The sequence below is a fragment of the Martes martes genome, assembly GCF_963455335.1.
Source record: "Martes martes genome assembly, chromosome: 7".
Lineage (NCBI taxonomy): Eukaryota > Metazoa > Chordata > Mammalia > Carnivora > Mustelidae > Martes > Martes martes.
The window spans coordinates 61,883,051-61,906,230 of NC_137894.1; the positions used below are offsets into that span (position 1 = coordinate 61,883,051).

The 23,180-nt window shown below is 37.7% G+C and overlaps 1 protein-coding gene across 1 annotated transcript in view; it reads right to left on the reverse strand.

Annotated features, from left to right (window-relative positions):
- Window positions 1-23,180, reverse strand: part of UBR1 (ubiquitin protein ligase E3 component n-recognin 1) — a 135,669-nt gene that overhangs the window by 13,095 nt on the left and 99,394 nt on the right. Inside the window, exons 33-43 of the mRNA XM_080809584.1 lie at window positions 22,932-23,029; window positions 20,378-20,471; window positions 18,952-19,100; window positions 16,080-16,135; window positions 14,616-14,712; window positions 13,763-13,830; window positions 10,733-10,883; window positions 5,482-5,569; window positions 4,660-4,793; window positions 2,667-2,775; window positions 1,689-1,745 (exon numbers count right to left, since the gene is read on the reverse strand). Of these exons, the coding sequence (XP_080665710.1) occupies window positions 1,689-1,745; window positions 2,667-2,775; window positions 4,660-4,793; window positions 5,482-5,569; window positions 10,733-10,883; window positions 13,763-13,830; window positions 14,616-14,712; window positions 16,080-16,135; window positions 18,952-19,100; window positions 20,378-20,471; window positions 22,932-23,029 (1,101 nt within the window). The remainder of the gene's footprint in view (window positions 1-1,688; window positions 1,746-2,666; window positions 2,776-4,659; window positions 4,794-5,481; window positions 5,570-10,732; window positions 10,884-13,762; window positions 13,831-14,615; window positions 14,713-16,079; window positions 16,136-18,951; window positions 19,101-20,377; window positions 20,472-22,931; window positions 23,030-23,180) is intronic.

Below are 23,180 nucleotides of genomic sequence, written 5' to 3' on the forward strand. Positions count from 1 at the left end.
AAATAATAGTATGGAAGAAGCTCACAGCTATTGAGGACTTAATAAGATATTGAAGTGGAATATAAAATACTTAGTACTTGATAACATGTTTGCAAATATTATTATTCATTCTTACCATACAATACAGATACAATAAAAGCCTTGCACACATGCCCTGGAAACGTCATGTGAATCATGTGGAAATTCTATCCTCAAATCCCAGTCAACTTAAATCTTTATTATTATTATTATTATTTATTTTTATTTTTATTTGAGAGAGAGCAAAAGTGGGAGAGATCACAGAGGAAGAGGGAGAAGCAGACTCGCTGCTGAGCGGGGAGACCCTGATGTGGGGCTTGATGCTAGGACCCTGAGATCATGACCCAAGCCGAAGGCAGACACTTAACAGATGGAGCCACCCAGGTGACCCCCAATCAACTTAAATTCTCTAATTCCTCCTATGTTCAGCTAAAAATTATCTCCTCTAAGACTAACTGTGCATCATTAAGAATATTTTACTCTTTAAATTTCTATAGCATTAACAGTATATTCATACATATACTATTTAATTTTGTCTTTAGTTTATGTACATAATTAGATTGTAAATTACCCATGACCAAAAAGCTGTATGTGTTAGGTCTTTTAACTCTCCCAAAGTATTTTAGCACCATGCTGAGGAAATAGTAGTTGGCTAAAAGGCACACAATGAACTGAAATAAAGGAAAAACTGTGTGAGATTAACAGTTTTAAAACACGTACTCATCGTTTAAACTTTTCTCTCTATTCTCTTTTCTTGGTGATGTGAATACTATTGTATCAAAGTTATAAAAGCTGGATCTGTAATCTCTAAATCACTAAAGTTGGGTTAAGGAGCAGGTAGCATATGGGGAAGGAAGTTCCAGGGGTAAGAAAGATGAGAAAAGAAGGTGGCAAATACTCATTGTGTCACAATGTTTGGTTTAGCCATAAGAAAACAGTACTGATATCAGCATTTAAAGTTGGGGTCAATTCCTTTGCTTGTTTACTGATGCAATTAAACTGGAATAAAAATTAGACACATATATAACATAAAAAGGCCTTGGAGAGGATACAAAGAAAATAATCCTGCAGTCTGGGCCCTGAGTTTACTGTCGAGTGCTTTGTAGTGCTGGCAGGCACATATGCACACACATCTGAGAGCATATTACTAAAGCAGACTTGCAGGAGGAGGTCATATTTGAATTAGTCTTTGAGGAAGAGGTGGATTCTGATTAAGCCGTAACAGTTGGGGGCTGAGGAACAGTTTTGTTGGGTAGTCTTTAAGTATATAGATCAGAAGGGAAGGGGAAGAGGCAACAGTTCTATTTATATCTTACTCTATTCTCAAAAGGAAAAAAGTGGAGTGTTGGAATACTGTTACTACTTTTTGATTTTAATACACTGGCAGCTCCAAAATGCCATCTCCTCCTGTGCCTTTTAATAAGCATGTTAGAGCTTAACGAAGAGGAGCTGGTGGAGTGAAACAATTTAAGAGGGAAAGGATAGTCACTCCAAGAAAAAAATCAGTTGTAGGAAGAATCTAATTTCTGGCAAAGCCTTAAAAGAAACGTAGGGAAACAATGTATTGAGTGAGAATGAAGAAGAAAGACTGGACTGCATGTTCCACAAACCAACTACTTCTGGAAACACAACCTGCAGATGGGGGGAAAGGATTGAGAAGGAAAACCAACCTGACTACAGTGCTTTTTTGCTTCAAACAGTTTAGTAATGCAGGATCTGCACACCACCTATATGGGGAGCCAAGAGAAAAGCAAACAGGCCATCACAACTTCAGCACAGTCTTCATCAATGAGCCACCCACTCCAAATCCTTCTCTCCCTCCTTTCCATGTTGCCTCTGTTAGACTTCTGTCTCACATATTACCCCTTGGCTTTTCTTTCCTTCATTTTTGTGTCTGTTTATTTTCCCCCCTTCTTTTATTCACCTCTTTTAAATTTAATTAATTAATTTATTTGAAGATTTTATTTGTTTATTTGAGAGAGAGAGAGAGATAGAGAGAGAGATAGATAGTGAGATAGAGCACAGGCAGGAAGAAGAGGGAGAAGCAGGCTCCTGAGCAAGAGCCTGATGTGGGGTTCAATGCCAGGACTCTAGGATCATGACCTGAGCTGAAGGCAGATGCTTAACTGACTGAGCCACCCAAATGCCCCATTCATCCTTTTTTTTAAAGGGCTAATCAATCAAGGTCTTGCTAGAAAAACAGAAACCATTCTGAAGAAGGAATTTAATACCAGGAATTGGTAATAAAGATGACAGAAGGGCTGGGAACCTAACCAGGAGACAAAAAAGCAGGGCAATCCAAAGATTAGCCAATAATAGTAAGCTACCACTTCTCCTAGGCTGGAGGAACAAAAGGAAATTGTGGTATTATTACCCTGCTGGGGTCAGTGGTGGATACTGGCAAGAAATGGCAGCTGCGGGGAAGAGTAGTACAAGGAATGGTAATCATGATGGGACAAGTGGAAAGTCCAGTTGCCATGGCTGCTGGACTTATCTCTAACTCATTGAATGTGTGAATTAGGAATCTCCTATATTTTTGTTACCAACTTCAATCAAGTCTAATCAATCTAGAAGCTTAGCAAATAATTTTAATTTAAAATTTCCAAACTATATAATGACCCAACAATGATATTTTAGTCTTACAGTACCTTTGGAGGAGGGGTCTTACAGTATCCCAATATTCCTGAAAAAGTAGGAACAAATTTGTGGGTAAAGACAGATAGCTACAGAGTGCACTGTACTCTCCTTCTGCAGAATCTGCAAGAGAATAAAAATACATTTAATAAGCACATTATTCTTACCTGGTCAACCTGTGAATAGAGTTTCTTCATTGTTTATGCTCATTCCTATACTCCATAAAACTTGGAGACAAGCCACAGTGATCCTTTCAAAACGCAAATCTGATTCATTCTCCTGATGAGGTTTCTCCAATGCCACTCCACCACAAGGCACAAAACACAAAGTCCTTATCGTGGCAATAAAGGCCCTTCATAAGCTGTCCCTGGCTGCCTCTTGAACCTCATCTCTTACCACGCTCACCCTGTTCATTATGTTTCAGCTACACTCATCTTTTTATTATTCTTTGATGATGTCAAGCAAAGCTTTGCATTTAATGTTCCTTCTGCTTAGGAATACTCTTCCTTCAACTCTCTGTCCAGTTCAACCCCATCTTTATTTCAATGTCTCTTTGCTCAATGTGTCCTCAAAGAGAAGTCTTCCATGACTATCTACGAAACGTATTATTCCAGCTCAGCTCTCTCTATCCCCTTGACCTGCTTTATTTTTCTTGGTAGCACTCATCACCACTTACATTTATCTGTTTGTATACATTTAGTCTCCTCTCAATAAAAGACTTAATCTTACTCACTGACTCACTGTTGTATTACAGCACCGACTAGATAAATTAATACATGCTTTTCTAAATGGAAACAACAGATCTGTATGGGCAACTACTTGGAAAGTAGCCCCCCATTTACAGGCATACCATAGAGATAATTGCGGGTTTGGTTCCAGACCGCCACAATAAAGCCAGCATTGCAGTGAAGCAAGTCAAGTGAATTTCCGGTTTCCCAGGGCATATTAAAGTTATGTTTCTACTAGACTGTAGTCTATTTAGTGTGCAATAGCATTAGGTCTAAAACAACAAGGTACAGACATTAATAAAAAAATACTTTACTGCTAAAAAATGCTAACCATCATCTAAGCTTTCAGCTAGTCATAATAATCACCACAGGTCACCCTCACAAATATAATAATGAAAAAATTTGAACTATTGCAAGAATAATCATAATGTGACACAGACATGAAGTGAGGAAATGCTGTTGGAAAAATGGTGCTGACAGACTTGCTTACCACATGCTTGCCACAAACCTCTAATTTATAAAAAACACAGTATCTGCAAAGCACAGTAAAGTCATGCACAATAAAACAAGGTATGCCTGTATACAGAACCATAACAAACTTAGATCAAGTAAGCCCTACTGAACTGAGTTCAAGAAAAAACTGAAAGCCAGTAAAGCTGAGCTGTTCAGCTTAATCTCACAAGACAAAAGCACGACTCTGAACAATTCTGGTGATGCTTACAAAATATACAAATGTTCTGAATTTTACCTACACAAAGCTACAAGGAAGCCTTGTCTACTTTGATCTAGATTAAAGGCAAGTAAAGAAAGGAAATGATTGTTACTCAGATACGTGTATCCTTGGTTTGTTCCAACGGAGTCTCCTCGCAGCAGTTTAGTTCTTTTGTAATAGTCATATGTTTAAAATTCAAATAACAGAGTATACAAAAAAGTTTTCCCTCTACTTAGCTAAAACATTCTCTTCCCTAAAGGTACCGATGTTTCTAATTTTTTGCATATCCTTTCTGTTATATTCTGTGCACATTTTATAAGCTCAAGTACATAAACTAGACCTAGAGAGGAGCCATGAGTAGGTTTTGCATATTATGAGGTTAATCTCATTTTTGGTCTCACTTTTAACCTACACCACAGCAGGCGCACACATGCTGGGAGTGAGCGCTAATTGAAGAGACAGGAATAAACAAGTGGTTTTGCCCGTCCCCACTTTATATTTCTGACGCTGAAGATAAGGGAAAAAAATCCCTTATTTACTACTCTGAGATTTCATCTTCCTACTTACTGGTTAGCAGTTCTTCAGGTGGAGTTATTCCAAGTAAATAATGGAAAAACAATGCAGCACAGCGAAGGTAAGGGGTGATGCCATTCTTCAGTGAGGCCCACAAATACCAGCCAGGAACACCACATCCAATGCAGCTAAGAGGCAATAATTCCAGAAAAGAACAGAATAATAATCAGACTAAAACTCTAGACACATCCTCTTTTAAAAACATAGCTAAATATTTAAATATTTTTTATCCATTTAATACAAAATATTTAACTGGCGGTAGCTTTGATCTTTAAACCTAAAAGTTTCCTAAAGAAAACCATAGCTCTTGCATCTTTTACCATGTAGACTTCTACACTTGATCTTAGCCAAAAGGCCGAGAAGCGATACCATGTAGACTTCTAAAGCAAATAACTATTATCTTCATTTTTTATAAGAGTAAAGATGTGTCCAAACTTGTCTCAGTCTCAGAAACAAATGGGTACCTGTTATTTCAAAAGCCCTTAACTGATTTTTAAAAACTGGAATTAAAATTATTCAAAAGTTACTCTGCCAAACAACTGAACTAAGAGGTGGAATTATTTTTTTTTTTTAAAGATTTTATTTATTTATTTGAGAGAGAGAGAGAGAGAACATAAGCAGAGAGAGAGAGAGAGAAGGGAGAGAGAGAGAGAGAGAAGCAGACTCCTCTTTGAGGAGGAAGCCCAGACATGGGGCCCGATCCTATGACCAGAGACAAAGGTAGACACCCACCCGACTGAGCCACCCAGGCACCCCTAAGAGGTTGAATTATTAAAACAATACTCAAATAGGCTGGACTAATGGACTGCTACTCACCCATTCGTGTATTGAGAAACTTCTGCCAAGAAAGAAGATGCAGAACGAGCCTCTTCACTCTCTTCTTGAACCTGAGCAAGGGGAAGTTCTGAAAAAGAAATTGTGAAAGATAAATCTATGAATTTGCTATTCAATGTATAAATTTGACCTCAATTTCATGGTTCCAGGATAATAAACAATGTCAACTCAACTGAGCTTCTTTTCCTTATTCTCGATCTAAATAGCTGATTTTAAAGATTAAAACTGTTAAGTAAATTTTTTTTTAAAAGATTTTATTTATTTATTTGACAGAGATCACAAGTAGGCAGAGAGGCAAGCAGAGAGAGAGGGGGAAGCGGGCTCCCCGCTGAGCAGAGAGCCCCATGCGGGGCTCGATCCCAGGACTCTGAGATCATGACCTGAGCTGAAGGCAGAGGCTTAACCCACTGAGCCACCCCTTCCTCTTTATCTACTCTTCCGTTGATGGACATCTAGGTTCTTTCCACTGTTTGGCTACCGTGGACACTGCTGTTATAAACATTGGGGTGCACGTGCCCCTTCGGATCACTACATTTGTATCTTTAGGGTAAATACCCAGTAGTGCGATTGCTGGGTCATAGGGTAGCTCAATTTTCAACTTTTTGAGGAACCTTCATGCTGTTTTCCAGAGTGGCTGTCGAAGCTTGCATTCCTACCAACAGTGTAGGAGGGTTCCCCTTTCTCCACATCCTCTCCAACACCTGTCGTTTCCTAACTGGTTAATTTTAGACATTCTGACTGGTGTGAGGTGGTATCTCACTGTGGTTTTGATTTGTATTTCCCTGATCTGGGTGATGTTGAGCACTTTTTCATGTGTCTTTTGAACATTTGGATGTCTTCTTTGCAGAAATGTCTGTTCATGTCTTCTGCCTATTTCTTGACTGGATTATTTGTTCTTTGGGTGTTGAGTTTGATAAGTTCTTTATAGATTTTGGAGACTAGTCCTTTATCTGATATGTCATTTGCAAATATCTTCTCTCATTCTGTCCTCTTTTGGTTTTGTTTTGTTTTTGTTGACTGTTTCCTTTGCTGTGCAAAAGGTGTTGATCTTGATGAAGTCCCAAGAGTTCATTTCTGCCCTTGCTTCCCTTGCCTTTGTTAATGTGTCTAGGAAGAAGTTGTTGCGGCTGAGGTTGAAGAGGTCGCTGCCTGTGTATTCCTCAAGGATTTTGATGGGTTCCTGTCTCACGTTGAGGTTTTTCATCCATTTTGAGTCTGTTTTAGTGTGTAGTGTAAGGAAATGGTCCAGTTTCATTCTTCTGCATGTGGCTGTCCAATTTTCCCAACACCATTTGTTGAAGAGACTGTCTTTTTTCCATTGGACATTCTTCCCTGCTTTGTCGAAGATTAGTTAACCATACAGTTGAGGGTCCATTTCTGGGCTCTCTATTCTGTTCCACTGATCTGTGTGTCTGTTTTCATGTCAGTACCATACTGTCTTGATGATTACAGATTTGTAATAGAGCTTGAAGTCTGGAATTGTGATGCTGCCAACTTTGGTTTTCTTTTTCAATATTCCTCTGGCTATTCAGGGTCTTTTCTGGTTCCATATAAATTTTAGGATTATTTGTTCCATTTCTTTGAAAAAAGTTGATGGTGTTTTGATAGGAATTGCATTAAATGTGTAGATTGCTCTAGGTAGCATAGACATTTTCACAATATTTGTTCTTTCAATCCATGAGCATGGAACGTTTTTCCATTTCTTTGTGTCTTCCTCAATTTCTTTCATGAGTACTTTATAGTTTTCTGAGTACAGATTCTTTGCCTCTTTGGTTAGGTTTATTCCTAAGATAACCTATCTTAAGGTTGTGGGTGTCCTTTGCTTATTTTTAATCAGGTTGTTTATTTTCTTATTGTTGAATTAACAGTTCTCTGTATATTTTATAGAACAGTTATTCAGATGTGTCTTTTGCAAATATTTTCTTTTAGTCTGTGGCTTGTCTTTTCATTCTCAACACTGTCCTTTGCAGAACAGAAGTTTTTAATTGTAATGAAGTCCAGCTTATTAATTATTTCTTTAATGGATTTTACCTTTGGCCTTGTATCTAAAAAGTCACTGCATACCCCATGGTCATCTAAGTTTTCTCCTACACACTCTCTTCTAATAGTTTTGTATTTTACATTCAAGCCTATCAACCATTTTTTTTTAATGAACCATTTTTAACTTCCACAAAGGCTGTAAGATGTGTGTCTCTGTCTTATATGTGGGTGTCCAGTTACAGCAACATTTGTTGAAAATCAGGTTATCTTGGCTCCATTTGTCCTTGTTCCTTCATCAAAGATCAATTAACTCTATTTATGTATACAGATTTTTTTGGGCTCTCTATGCTGGTCCACTAATCTACTGGTCTGTTTTTTTCAGTCTTGATTCCAGTAGCTTCAGAGTAAGTTCTGAAGTCAGGTAATGTCAGTCCTCTAATTTTGTTCTTCCCCTTCAGTACTGAGTTGGCTATGCTGGATCTTTCTCCTTTTCATATAAACTGTAGAATCAGTTTGTCAATATCCACATAATAACTTGCTGGAATTTTGACTGGGAAATTATTGGGTTTTTACTTAACTTTTCTGAATTTATTAAGTTTTTAGTTTTAATTCCAATACAGCTAACATAGAGTATTGTAGTAGTTCCAGGTGTACAATACAGTGATTCAACTATTCTATACCTTTTAAGTGTACTTTCAATCTCCTTCACCTATTTCACCCATTCCCCCACACACCTCCCCTCTGATATGCTTTATTATTTTTTTAAAAAGATCTTATTTATTTGAGAGAGAGAGCATTAACAAGGGAAAGGGTAGAGGGAGAAGCAGACTCCCTGCTGAACCGGGAGGCTGACACAGGGCTCTATCCCAGGATTCTGGGATCATGACCTGAGCTGAAGGCAGACACTTAACCGACTGAGCCACCCATGTACCCCTTTATTTTATTTTTCAAGTTTTATTTATTTAAGTAATCTCTACCCCTCATGTGGGGCTTGAAGTCATGATCAAGAGTCACATGCTCTTACGACTGAGCCAGTAGGGTGCCCCTGAAATGCTTTATTTTAAATTAGTACCCTCAGTTAATTTTTTTCCAAAAAGAACATCTTTTACTTGAAGCATACTTCAGAATGCACAGTTCTGAATTAATTCTTAAGTCTCCTCCTTCCTACACTGAAAATCTTGGGTCCCAGTGACATTTACACAAATACTTACTTGGTTTACCCTAAAAATTACCTAAAATAATTTCAAAATAACAATACTAGTACTTAATACCATTTGTACCACTAATACGAATTTAGTTTAATGATTTTTTTTGGTTAGTTCTTTTATTGTCAGAATATATCCTACTAGGGAAGTACAGTTGAAATACCATGTTTTAGGGGTGCCTGGGTGGCTCAGTTCTTCAAGCATATGCCTTCAGCTCAGGTCATGATCCTGGGGTCCTGGGATTGAACCTCATGTAGGACTCCCCACTCAGCAGGGATTCTGCTTGTCCCTCTCCCTCTGCCCCTCCCCATGCTTGTGTATTCTCTCTCCCAAATAAATAAATAGAATTCTGGAAAAAAAAAAAAACTACATTAAAAAGATACTTACAGGAGTCTTTGCTCAAATCCCTGACTCTCTACCTTATCTAGAGGCAACTCTTCAGTTTTTGGTTTATACTTCTTTTGTTTCATATATAAAAAATATAAGCAAATATGAATATATGTAAGCATATATATGGATACATATACCTAAAATACCTTACACAAAGACATTATACTACAACTACTGTTCTGCATCCTACTTTTTTCACTCTTAATAAGTATCTCCTAGAGATTACTTCTTCAGTAGATCTTGCTCATTCCTTTGTATGGCTGCAGAAAATTCCATTATATGCATATACCATAGGATATTCAACCAATCTCTGGGGTTTTTATTATGCCAAATAATACCACAAATGAATAATCACGTGCATATATCCTTTCATATTTTTGCCAGTATGGCTTTGGGATAGATTCTTAGAAGTGGAGTTGGTAGGTCAATGAGTAAATGCATATTTAGTTTTGCTAGACATTATTCTAAAGTCACTTTAATTATCCATTTTCTAAATTACCTGAATTTTCAGGAGCCCTTCTTTTTTTTTTTTTTTTAAAGATTTTATTAATTATTTGAAAGACAGAGATCACAAGTAGGCAGAGAGGCCAGCAGAAAGAGAGGGGGAAGCAGGTTTCCTGCTGAGCAGAGAGCCCAATGCGGGGCTCAATTCCAGGACCCCAGGATCATGACCTGAGCCGAAGGCAGAGGCTTTAACTCACTGAGCCACCCAGGCGCCCCATGATCACTGATAGCCAGGAAGTAGACTTTACTTTCAACTAACAGCAGAGTCTAAGAGAATAACTACATCATGATTCCATGATGCTGTATTATTCAGGTATCTGTGAGTGAACATTTGTTCAAAAAACATTTAATGAATACTTATTTGGACTTTAACTTTATGAGAAAAGATTTTAAAATCTGAATGTTCTCTACTCAAGAAACTTGCAGGGGGGAAGGAGTAGCAAGAAAGGAGAACCAGGGAAAGAAGCAGAATAGTACAGAATTATAAAATAAGATACTATGTGACAAATGCTATAAAACATTCTATTATCATTCTAGCTGGAGGAATCAAAAATGGCTTTATAAACAGACTTATTTAGCAGGGACAAGCGTCAGAGAGACTAATCCCCAACCCCGAAATTAGGAAATCTGAAAAAGGGTACAGCAGGTCCAAATGGTTTCCCTGTATATCTGGAGAGCAGCAGCCACAAGTTAGTTAGAGAATCAAGTGGTTTAGCTAATTTATCCCTTTCGTAGCTCTTCTTTTTATTTAAATAGCATCCATAAAGAAACAAATGATCATTCAACAAGAGATATAACATAGAATTTAGAAATATATATATATATATATATATATATATATATATATATATATATGGGCGCCTGGGTGGCTCAGTTGGTTAAGCGACTGCCTTCGGCTCAGGTCATGATCCTGGAGTCCCAGGATCGAGTCCCCCATCGGGTTCCCTGCTCGGCAGGGAGTCTGCTTCTCCCTCTGACCTCTCCCCTCTCATGCTCTCTCTTTCTCTCTCTCTCTCTCAAATAAATAAATAAAATCTTTAAAAAAAAAGAGAAATATATATGTATATATACATGATTAATCACAAGCAAAATGAATTTTGCCAACAAACCACGGGTAATTATTATTTACAGTTAACAACGGATGGGAGCTTTACCTGTGTCTATGGTAAGAAGGATCTGAAGCATGTGTGCCATGGTGATCAAATGGAAGAGATAAAGGTGGGTATAAGAAGAACTAATTGATGACGGCTGCAGATCAACAGTGTCCTCCCAATACAAGGATGGGAATGCTAACACAGCACCAACCTATGAGAGAAAATGAACATCAACATGTGTGACAACAAACATCAGCATGGGCTAATCTTATAACCAAATATATCAGATACTGCAGGGTGTTCGTGTGTGTTTTTTTTATAACCACCATATTTTTCCTAATTATTCAACAGAATATCTTAAAATATAGTGTACCATAAATGGAGAACAAAAGTCATCACCAAATAGGTTATCTCTTTCCTGAAACTTCTTATTCTAGGAGTCGTTTCAATCCTGTCTGTGGCTCAGAAGACTCAACATTACAGTAACTTGGGGAGCTCTTAAAATAACACTGATTCACAGGCCAATCCAATCAAATATAGGGCCAAGTTACTGGCATTCTTTTCAAAGTCTTCCTAAAGATTCCAAAAGCAAGAATGACCACCACTGGGCAGAGTTCTGGACAATGAGAGATGGAGAATAATGGCTAACCCATATTCACAAACTCCATGCTCCCAACCTCACCAATGATCTTTCTAGAGAACTCATTTTGAAGGAATGCGTTCACTGCACAGAGGGAAAACCTCTCCAAGAAATTCACAGAACAGGGGTGCTTGGATGGTTCAGATAGTTAAGTGTCTGCCTTCAGCACAGGTCATGATCCCAGAGTCCTCATGCTAAGCAGGGAACCCACTTCTCCCTCTTCTTCTGCCTCTGGCTCTCCTGCTTGGGCTCTGTCTCTTTCTCTCTCTCAAATGAATAAATAAAAAAATCTTTTAAAAAAGGAAAAAAAAAAAAAAGAAAGAAACTCACGAAACAGTTGCCATCCATCCACAGGTGTTTGGGGGAAGCCTAGATGTGTCAAGGGTCTGGTTCTCAACATCAAATAATCAATGATTTTAAGATAGCTCACACTGTCATTCATGCTTATAATGTAAACAAGAAAAAGGTGGAGGAGGAACACATAATATTTATTTAGAAAAAGTCTGCTTGGACAGACACCAACTATATATATAATCAATTAGGATGATACCTGTTACAAAACAAAGAGTATAAAAATGCTTTCATTTTTTTTCTTTCCACATTCTTTATTTTTATAGATTTAACTTATAATTATAGGTGGTTGTGAACAAGTAAATGTGGGACAGCAATGAGCTTCCAGAGGAAAAGCGTGTTGCTATCATTCCATACTGAGTAACCAAAAATCAATGCACATACATTCATGAGTAGGCCCCACACAGCAAATGTTTGGTGGCTATCTGAGATTGATCTCGGTATTTAGGTTGAAGATGCCCCCAAATCATGTTGTGAGTTCATATGGAACACTAATTTAAGTATTTGCCAGACGCAACGTTGACAAGACTATCTTTTTTTCCCCAGAAGAGTAGATAGTTCAACTGTGGGGATAGTAGTGAAGAGATTCTGTTGTGGTCTGTTCTCCATCAATGTGGTTAAGCTGGAGGTATGTTTCCCAGAGCCTCCTTCCCTGTATATTTTCAAGCTGGACTTTGTCAAAAGAGGAAGTCACACAAGCTTTGGAAGGCAAAAGAGAAGCGGTGGCCAGCACTCTCTCTGAAGATTATTGTCATTGGATGTAATGAGACAGATGCGGGGACGCTGGTGGGTTTCATTTGTCCTTGCTCTCCTCTTGCGGACCCGATATTCTTCTCAACTGATGATGACAGAGTGGCCTCAGGCCCACCATTATTTATCACTGCATCTCCAGTGCACGGCACAGGTCCTATCTTATAGGTATTCATTGTCTGAAGTGTTCACTGAGTAAATGCATTCAGGTGGTGGTGTCACCATGAAGACATATTCCCCCAGCCCTAGTCCAGGGAGTCAGACTGCTTCCAGAAAGGATGCTCGTCTCACCTCATGGACTCAGAATTACTGTTCCCTGCTCACCTGAATGCTGTGCATGGGCTGGTCACCTCGCTTTTATGACAGGTCCTGTCACTGGTTCAGCTATGGGCTATCTCAGTCTTACTTATATTATTTATTTCGCCCTCACATCGCTGAAAAAATTGATGCATTAAGAAGATGTAACATGTCTATTTTGCAGCTGTAAGCACTTCTAGCACAAAGTCCTAGGCTCTGAAAACGAGGACTAAAATCCTTGTCCAAAAACCTGCCCTTCCCTGAAGACATTCGCAGCCACCTAGACTTTGGGGTAAGCTGAGGCTGCCTGAAGGAAGACACAGAAGGGGCAAGAAGTGCCCTTCCACTTCTCTGGAAGCTTTACCTCCACCTTCCTCACTTCCAAGTCTCCATTCCTTGTTTTTGGACACACTCCACTGGTTTTTAATGTGTTTTCATTTTTAAAGTGATTATTTATTTGTATTTTATTTATTTGACAGAGAGAGAAATCACAAGTAGGCAGAGAGGCAGGCAGAGAGAGGGGGAAGCATGCTCCCTGCTGAGTAGAGAGCCCGATGCAGGGCTCAATCCCAGGACCCTGAGATCATGACTTGAGCCGAAGGCAGAGGCTTAACCCACTGAGCCACCCAGGTGCCCCTAAAGTGATTTTTAAGAAAGATTTTTTATTTACTTATTTTTGCAAGAGAGAGAGAGAGAAAGGGAGAGAGAGAGATTGAGAGAGAGAGAGAGAGAACAAGCAGAGGGAGCAGGAGACGGAGACGCAGGCTCCCTGCTGAATAGGGAGGCTGATGCGGAACTTGATCCCAGGGCCCTGGGATCATGACCTGAGCTGAAGGCAGACACTTAATTGACTGAGCCACCCAGGTGCCCTTTAAAGTGATTTTGACAGTCTCAGTCAAATCTGTATCTATTCATAAGCAGAATGGAAAAGAGACTAAACTTTATAGTCTGAACCGATAATTTATAATCTTGAAAAAAGAACATGAATTTGAATGGGAAAATACATGAAATCAGAAACTTGAGAGACTTAAGAATTTTTGTTGAACACTTACCAAAACATGAAAGAGATCTATAGATAGAAGGCAAGGTGTATCTTCTGATTTTAGGTTAGGAAGAACAACTGGGAAAAACAACAACAGTGTAATTCATTCAGTAAGACTGCAATGTAGTTAAATATAATATAAAACACCTAAAACAAAAATGTAACACGGTTATAAAATACAGAAACGGGTAACCTGGAACATCACACCTTTAAGATATGGGAACCACAACTAAAGATAAGTTAAACTAATAAAAACTCCTAGAAAGCTTTGTATAGAATTTAAGAGTTGAAAGATAAGATCCAAGAGGAAAAAAGGTAAACAGCATAACAGAAAGAGATTATTCAATAAAAAGATGCTCAATGAATAAGAATTACTTTTATACTATGTTCCTTAATACTTTTTTCCTAACTACACATTTCTAAATGTCTTGTGATACACAGAATATGTATTCATACATACAGAGCAGAGACAGCATGCAAAGCAGTGCAAGTGAAATGAGGATGAAGAATATCCCCTTGATCCAGCAAAATTAAACTTATTTTTAAATTATCTATCCATGTCATTGATCCCTTTTCTAACCAGATTAGGATACAAATATGTTAGCTAGCGGTTGTGGATGTTGGTTCAATAAAGTCCCGAGGTTGGTAGATGTTAAGTTAAAAACAAAAACATTTGGAAAACCTGAGTTTTGAAATAAGATTGCAGGTATTATAGCGGCACCCAGGTCTTCTGTTTTTTCTTTTGTAAAGCTGCTGTAGTGAGTGATTCAAAATTAGTGCAGTGTGTTGTTTCCTAATGAAATACACTGCCAGAAATGCAATGGAAAAAGACATGTAAGTAATAATAATTAAGAGGAGACTACCTGACAGGAGACGAATCAGATGCTTCTGTATCAGGACCTGAGGACAGGTAATCTTCTGTGCAATGGCAAACTGCATTAATGCTTTCAGACCATTATGCTAGATTGTAAGAGAGGGAAAGATAAAAAGATAAGGGAAGATGATAGGCTGAAGTCACTCACTGTAGAACTCAATCCCAGTCTGCAAGAATTAGCTGCAGACTTATTATATACTTTATAGTCTTGCAAATAAATTACAATATTTTTAGTACTTTTAGAAAGTTTTATGAACTCATCAAATTTTTAACAGATTTTCCCATGACAAAGAGGTATTAAAGCGATTAATTATTTCAATTCTCATTTAAGTACTCATTTTCCCCAGTCAATTTCTTAGATGTTTGGACTAATTTACCCGGCTGAGGCCTAGGCAAAAAAAAATATATATTTATAGAAATTCTAAAATGATGGCAAGAAACCCCTAAAAGCTCCATTGAATTCAGATCTCCTGCTTCCTAACCAGAAGGCCAGGAACTGTAGGGAAGCACACTATGGACTACAAGTCCCCTGTGCCAGCTGTCAGGAAAATAAGAGGGAAATGGCGAGGATGGGGGTGGTCTAGGGAATCCTTGGTTGCCCACTCTGTTGTCATGGGGCTATTTGTTGAGCACTGTTTCCCAGGGTCCCCTACAATATGAGGCTTAGGCCTGGAGATAGCCCTGGCGTATAGTACTGTAGTGCCAAGATCTGCCCATCAAGGAGCCATGGTTTAGTTTCATTCTTGAACTTACTATGAGGATTCATTTATAGTTAAGCCAGCACTAATACTTAATGTTACACGATGGGGCAAAATTAGTGAGGAAGGAAAATGTAGGAGACACCAGGTTTCTGACTCGGCAGTAAACAAAGTAGGGGGAGAAAAAGTAAGTATCACCGGAAATCTCTCTCATTTAACTACCAAGATTGAGTAAGCTCTCTAAAGTGTACAATGTCTTATTTCTCAGATTCCTCATTATCAGTGAGATCATATGATAACTGTCTTTCTCTGATTGACCTTTTTCACTTAGCATAATACCCTCTAGTTCCATACAAGACAGAGGATCATAGGGGAAGGGAGGGAAAAATGAAACAAGATGAAACCAGAGAGGGAGACAAACCATAAGAGACTCAATCTCAGGAAACAAACTGAGGGTTCGTGGAGGGCAGGGGGGTAGGAGGGATGGGGTGGCCGGGTGATGGACATTGGGGAGGGTATATGCTATGGTGAGAAAAACTTAAAAAATTAAAAAAAAAAGTGCACAATGTTGGCCATTTAGTCTCCTGTGAGACTGAAGCTGCTTTAAAAAAAAAATAGAATTTTGCTAATTTTTATAGAAAAAGGAGTGAATTAAATAATGATTTTTAAAAATGTTAAATTAGACTAATGTTAAATTAGACTATACCAAAAAAAGCCTACCATGAGTTACACATACCCTTCTGGAATATACACACCTGTCTATTTTGAAGTGCTCCAAAGAGAGGTTTCCCTTCATCTCCCAAGAGGTTTTCTCAAAGAGTAAGAAAAACAAAAATAATAAATCCTGAATACTGCTACAGTTGTATACTTGGTTCCTATCAGATGTTCTTCAACTGATTATATTTTTGACCAGATGATTTGCACTTTTCCCCTTCAAAGTTTCATGTTTAAGCCAAAATTTCCAAATTTTTGAGTGAGAAAATATTATAAAAAACAAATGCAGATCACTTATAAATTGTTACTATAAAATAAAGCCCCTGCAGTTATCTATAGAGAACGCTTGGAAAAAACAAAGCATCCTGGTTCATTTTTCATCCTTTGAACATTGCTTCTATGCCAACAATTTTAACCAAGTCATTTTTATATATAATTACAACCTATTTTGTTTAAAAATACATAAGGCAGATGCAAGTAACTATTGCTCTTATAGGTACTGTTAAAAAAGAACTACATTTATAGGAAAAATAACTGAAAGTGGAAATTAAAAAAAAAACCAACCCATGGATTCATATGCATTTCTCCTTGCTGGCTAGGGCATTTACTGCTGTATTACTTGTATTTTCATTGCTCTCTGGCAGCAGATATATCTATGAGCAAGGAAGGCTTATAACCTATTTTCTTTTTTCAACTCTGAATGGACAGTAATAAGAGATGCTATATATTGATTCCTTAACGGTAGTTCCTAACTATGCCAACACATCCTGTATATGTCTCTCTGTACGCATAGGGAATGAGGTAAGTTAGTGGCTTATGCACTAGGTCCCCTGGATGGAAAAAGCACTGTGAAAACAGTATAACACTACAGTAATCAAATAAAATCCAATTACTAGGTTACAGAACCACACAGAAAAATTCAGTCCTATTCTCCAGTGAACTTATCACTTTTATGACAAAAACTGCATTTTTAAAAAATTTATTTATTTGACAGACAGAGATCACAAGTAAGGAGAGAGGCAGGCAGAGAGAGAGGAAGGGAAGCAGGCTCCCCGCTGAGCAGAGAGCCCCATGTGGGGCTGGATCCCAGGACCCTGAGATCATGACCTGAGCCGAAGGCAGAGGCTTTAACCCACTGAGCCACCCAGGTGCCCCCAAAACTGCATTTTTTAAAATGTTAACTGTCTCAATATAAACTCCTGATTCCTAATGTTTGTCTTTCCAAAGACAGTAAAGTGTAAAATGCCTTCACTGGAAGTCTCAAGATACTCAGTAGTAGATCATGACTCTAAAAGAATGCTTTGTATTTATCAATTTGTTTAGATTCTATTCTTTTTAAATCTCATTCTTCCAGGGTGCCTGGGTGGCTCAGTTAAGCCTCTGCCTTCAGCTCAGGTCATGATCCCAGCATTCTGGGATAGGGCCCCGGGTCGGGCTCTCTGCTCAGTGGGGAGTCAGCTTCTCCCTCTGCTCCTCCTCCCTGCTCATGTTCTTTTTCTCTCTCTCAAATAAATAAATTAATAATCTTAAAAAAAAATCTTATTCTTCCTATTTCTCATTTTATTTATTCATAGCAAATATAAATCTGTGTATTATCTTTTATCCATGATTTAAGTCTGATAGGTTTGGATGTAACTGTTCAGGAGGCTGAAGCTGATATGCAGGATGGTTTTGTGAAAGAAATGGCTTCATGCTACTTAATTTGAATTGCAAAATAACACCTTGCTACAAAAATATATGTAAATGAAGAAAAAGTGGTAGACTGGGACGCCTGGGTGGCTCAGTCAGTTAAGCACCTGCATTCAGCTCAGGTCATGATCCCACAGTCCTGGGAGCAAGTCCCACATTGGGCTCCCTGCTTCTCCCTCTGCCTGCTGCTCCCCCTGCTTGTGCGCTTTGACAAATAAATAAATATTTTTTTTAAAAAAGAAAAAGGTGGTAGACTCCATTAAAAACAACTGCCAAAAATCTATATTGGAAAGGGAAATTGAAACTGTCTTGGATAAAGAGGACATAAAAGAATTACCGTTCTTACTGTTTTTAAGATAGTATTGTATCTTGCGACTAAAATAGGCAAGTATGCTAATTTTAAAATTTAAGCAATTCTTCACTACTACACTCTTCTCTCCCCCCACAGCTTTCCTGAGATATAACTGACACATAACAGTGTGTACATTTAAGGTGTACAACATGTTGATTTGACAGCTACGCTTTTCTGTAAGAAACTTTCAGTATGGCAGTGGGCTTCCCCTCTGACCTCTTAGTTCCTCCTGCTAATCTGTCTCTCCTAACTACCTCAGTCTTCCTTTCCCTATCCTGATAATGTTTTAGGTGACTTTGGTTTTTAGATCTTTTTCTCTCAAAGTGTAAAAAAAACAAAAACTACTGAACATTTCTGGCTTGATTCTTCTTCCTTTGCCTTTTTTTCTTGATTTTCTAGTGTTGTAAATCTGCCAGCTTTCAAACATAGCTTGCTTTGTGCTATACCTTTCAAATATTTTTAGCTTATTTTGCATATAGCCAACACTATAGTTAAAAAGGGATTGATAAAAAAAATTCTCAGACTAGGGGCACCTGGGTGGCTCAGTGGGTTAAGCCTCTGCCTTCGGCTCAGGTCATGATCTCAGGGTCCTGGGATTGAGCCCCACATTGGGCTCTCTGCTCAGTGGGGACGCTGTTTCCCCCTTGCCATCTCCTTGCCTCTCTGCCTACTCGTGATCTCTGTCAAATGAATAAATAAAATCTTAAAAAAAATTCTCAGACTAAATGGCATCAAGTCACACTAATATACTGAAATATTAATACTCCAACAATTCAAACTATTTTAAGCCATTAGGGGAAAAATGGAAAAATTGTGGTCAATTTTAATCCTGTTTCTATGAACCCTCCAAAGCAGTCTCTCACAGGCTTTACCAATTGCCTGGATAGTGAAAGCACATGTGCTCCAGGTCATCATGGGGATTCGAGGATCCGTTTCATCAGGAGGTACTTTCAGTCCAATTCTATAAATTGTTGTAGCAAATAGAATGACCATTTCCTTGATGCTATTAGAATATTTTATCCTAAAAATAAAACAAGAAAAATTTGTATAGTAATTTAGTAAATGGGGTTACCTACTGAGAAGTCCAACTAGGTACTGAAGTAGCAATTTAACCCCTTTTGACAAAGTAAACTGCTCTTTGTCAAATTAGAGATTAGAGCCTCTGAAGATTTATTCATTATGAAAAAATGGGAAAAGCAGAATTCTGTTATCTTATAGGTAGAAAAATACCTCTTACAAAATGATAACGGTCCATATAACTTTACTTCCTGTAAAAAATGCAGTAAATGATCACAGCAGAAAGGATCTAGGTCCAAATTAAGGGCAGACTCAGAGAAGGAATAAAATTCAGAGGAAACAGATCCAACCTAAAAAGTTTTAGTGTCTGTAAAAGGGACTAAGGACTTCAATGTTAACAGTGTGTGTGGTATGGTTATGTGTATGTGTGTGAGAAACAGAGAGAAAGAGAGAAAGAGAGAGAACATGTCATGTACTTGGAGTGATAATCTCTGGCTTTCTGAACTTCCTTTCCTAACTATTTTCAATAACAATGAGATAATGTAATATAAATAAGGATCACAACTAAAAAATGTATATAATATCTATTAAATAATAACACCTGATTTAGATACATTATATTTTTCAAAGTGTCTTCACATAAGTATTTTTCTAATAACCTTATAATGTAAGATAAGAGGGTACTGAATTTTACCAACAAGAAAAATGAATCAGGGAGGTGGATGACTAGAGACTTTTCAGAAGTCAGAGGGCAGGTCAGATATGACTTTAATTAAAGTCTCTGAAATGCTGCTCTTATTGTATGCAGGACTATAGAGAAATGGCATTTTTGTTGGTAAAAAATGGTTAATTACAGGGTTCCTAGGTGGCTCAGCTGGTTAAGCGGCTGCCTTCAGCTCAGGTCATGATCCTGGAGTCCTAGAATCGAGTCCCTCATCGGGGTCCCTGCTCAGCGGGGAGTCTGCTTCTCCCTCTGACTCTCCCCTCTCTCATGCTCTTTCTCTCTCATTCTCTCTCTCAAATAAATAAATAAAATCTTTTTTAAAAATGGTTAATTATAGACATGGTTCACCCTAAAACATAGTATTCTAATACCTCAAACCACTTTATTTTATTGTACAAATAAAACTTCAGGGAGAAAGAAACAAGATAAAAATGGGGTAAAGAAATAATTTTACAAATAAAGCAGGAAGGAAAGATGGGAGGATGGGAGGAAGGATTATTCTTCATTCTTATTTTCACAGCCATTTACAGACTTTTCTTAACTACTTAGATACTTACGAAGACTGAACTCCAAAGTTGAGGATAGAATGGAACTCAAAAGTGGAATCGCCCATTCCTTGATCAAATAAGACTGGAATTGTTGGGTTTTCTCCTTATAAATGAAAAGGAAAAAGAAAAATCATGAGGGTTTAGTGAGACATTTTTCTAGCTTTTTAAAATTATTTATGACAATTTTAGGAAACTTAGAAAATGCTAATAAGCAATAAGTAATCATTCAAAATTTCTCTAATAACATTTGGGTGATATTCTTCTGTTCTCCATATGAACATTACACATACAGATTTTTTAATAAAGACAAAATCCATAGTACTGTTCTGTATCTTGTTTTTTCACCAACGGATCATAAATGTCTTTCCACATCAGTAACTCCCCCTCTATAGTTTCATTTTTAATGGATGCATAGTATTCTATTAATAAGGCAGCATATATTAGTGAATAAGAGCAGAGGATCTGGAGCCAAGCTGCGTAGGTCTGCATCCTAGCTCTGCCACTATGACTAAGACCTTGGGTGAACATTAACCTCTTTTTGGTTCCAATTCCTCATCAAATTGGAATTGTTGTTCCCTATATGAAACAAGTTGTCTTTTTCTGATTGCTTTTGAGATTTTTTTCCCCTTCATCTTTGGTTTTCAACAGCTTGGGTATGATCTATATAGGTGTGGTTTTCTTTCAGTTTATTTTTGAGGTTTCCTGCACTTAAATATGTAAATTTATGTTTTTCACCAAATTTGGGAAGTTTTCAGTCATTAGTTCTTCAAAAAAATTTTTTTTTCTCTACCATACTTTTTCTTTTTGAGACTTGTAGGATATAAATATTGGATTTTTAAAAATTGGATCCATAGGTCTCTAAAGCTATGTTCTCCCCCCCCCGCCAATCACTTTTCTGTCTATTCCTCAGACTGGAGAATTTCCACTGATCTAATTTCAAGTTCACTAACTCTTACCCTTCCCATCTCCATTCTACTATTGAGCCCATCCAGTTAATTTTTATTTCATACAGTACGTTTTCAATTCTATTATCTCTATTTGGTTCTTTTTTTTTTTAATAGTTTCTATTTTTTTCTGCTGAGAACTCATATTTTTTCAATCATTTCTAAAGTGTTCACCTTTACCTTATGCTTAATAATTATATAGGTGTTTTAAATTTTTTGTCAAAAAAGTTCAGTGTTAAAACATCTCAGGATTGGCTTTTTTTTTTTTTTTTCCTTGAGAGTTGGTCAGATTCTTCTGGCTCTTAGTATGCTGAATAATTTTGGATCTTATCTTTGTTATTTTGAATATCCCTCAGTGGTGGTTTAATGCTCTTTCACTCTCAATCCTGTTGCCATTTCTCTGGGCCTGTTCTACACATGTGCATCTTGGAGGCAAGCCCAAGATTTGTGCTGGTATCAAAACCAGGACATTCCTCTTCTATAGGCTCTCTCCTCTCTGCGATTTCCCCCATATTCTCTAGCTCCAAGGGGCCCTTTCCCCCAGTTCCTCTGGCCAAAATGACATGTTTCTCTCAGTTTTAGTATCCTCTGTTGTCAAGTAGATTCAGGTGACTAGGTTTACCTGTGGGGTGAAGCTGTGAGGCAAAGACAGAAAAAATAATAAGGATTCACCCTGCCTTCCTTGGAACACAGAGGTCCTTTTTTTCCCAGTTCCTCTGGCCAGAGATATTGGTTTTCTCTTGGGATTTTATGTGTCTATATGACCACCATGGCACTGTAGCTCCATGACTGGGGCTGACCTCAGGAGAGGGTCAGAAGATGAAAAAAACCACAACAGGAATTCCCTTTACAGTTTCCAGTTCTGAGGGGCTTCTTTTCCTGATCCTTTGGCCAAAAAGAGGGAATCTCTCGAATTTTTTTGCTGTTTATGTCCATTGCAAAGCTGTGACTTAGGTTACCCTGGGGTCAAAGCTGGGAAATAAAGGAGGAAAAAAACCCAGGAAACTCATTGCCAAGCATTCTTCAAATTTTGACTTCCCTCCTCAATCTGCCTGCTGCTGTTTACTTCTCAGAGTCTTTAGATAGTCTTATCTCTCAACTGTAAGGAATATATAAATGAGGTAACAGTTTTAAGATGTTATTTTTATTATTAATAAAAACATATTAACAAAATTTTAACAGTAATGGCTAATGCCTATATTATATATCATGCACTGTTTCACTTTACAAAGGATAACTCCATCCTTCAATCAGCGAGATAGGTACTATTATTATTCCAACCTTGCAAATAAGAAAGTTGAGGCACAGAGAGGTTAAATAACTTGTTCAAGATCACAGGGACAGTAAGCAATGGATCTAAGATTTAACTCCAAGCAGTGTAAAAGCAGTGTGACTCCAGATTAACCACTGTTTGTATTGCTAGCCAGTATGAACATTATTTAATCAAATAAAGTGGTTTAAGCCAAACTTAGTCTTGGCTTTGAAAACCTTTACTTCCTGATAATCAACAAATCTGTACTGGCAAATCATAATTTAGAGCAGTAAGTACTTGAGAAAAAAATTAAAGACTCTAACACTTAAATCTTACACAGCTGAATATAAAATAAATTTAAGCAAACCTCTGGCATGTTTCATATTATAACCTGATATTCTGGCCAGAACAGTCTGTATCCATTGTTCCAGGGTCAAAAGTTGACCAACAGCTTCTGTATTCTCACTGAAAAATGACATTTAAAAATTATTAAACCTTTGGCACAAAGTCAGACTGAAAAGCTGTACTTCTTCTATAGATAAATGGCTGTACAAAAAAAGTCAAACTCTTTCAGATTAACTTCCTAGGCCATAGAAACACATATGTCTATAAATAT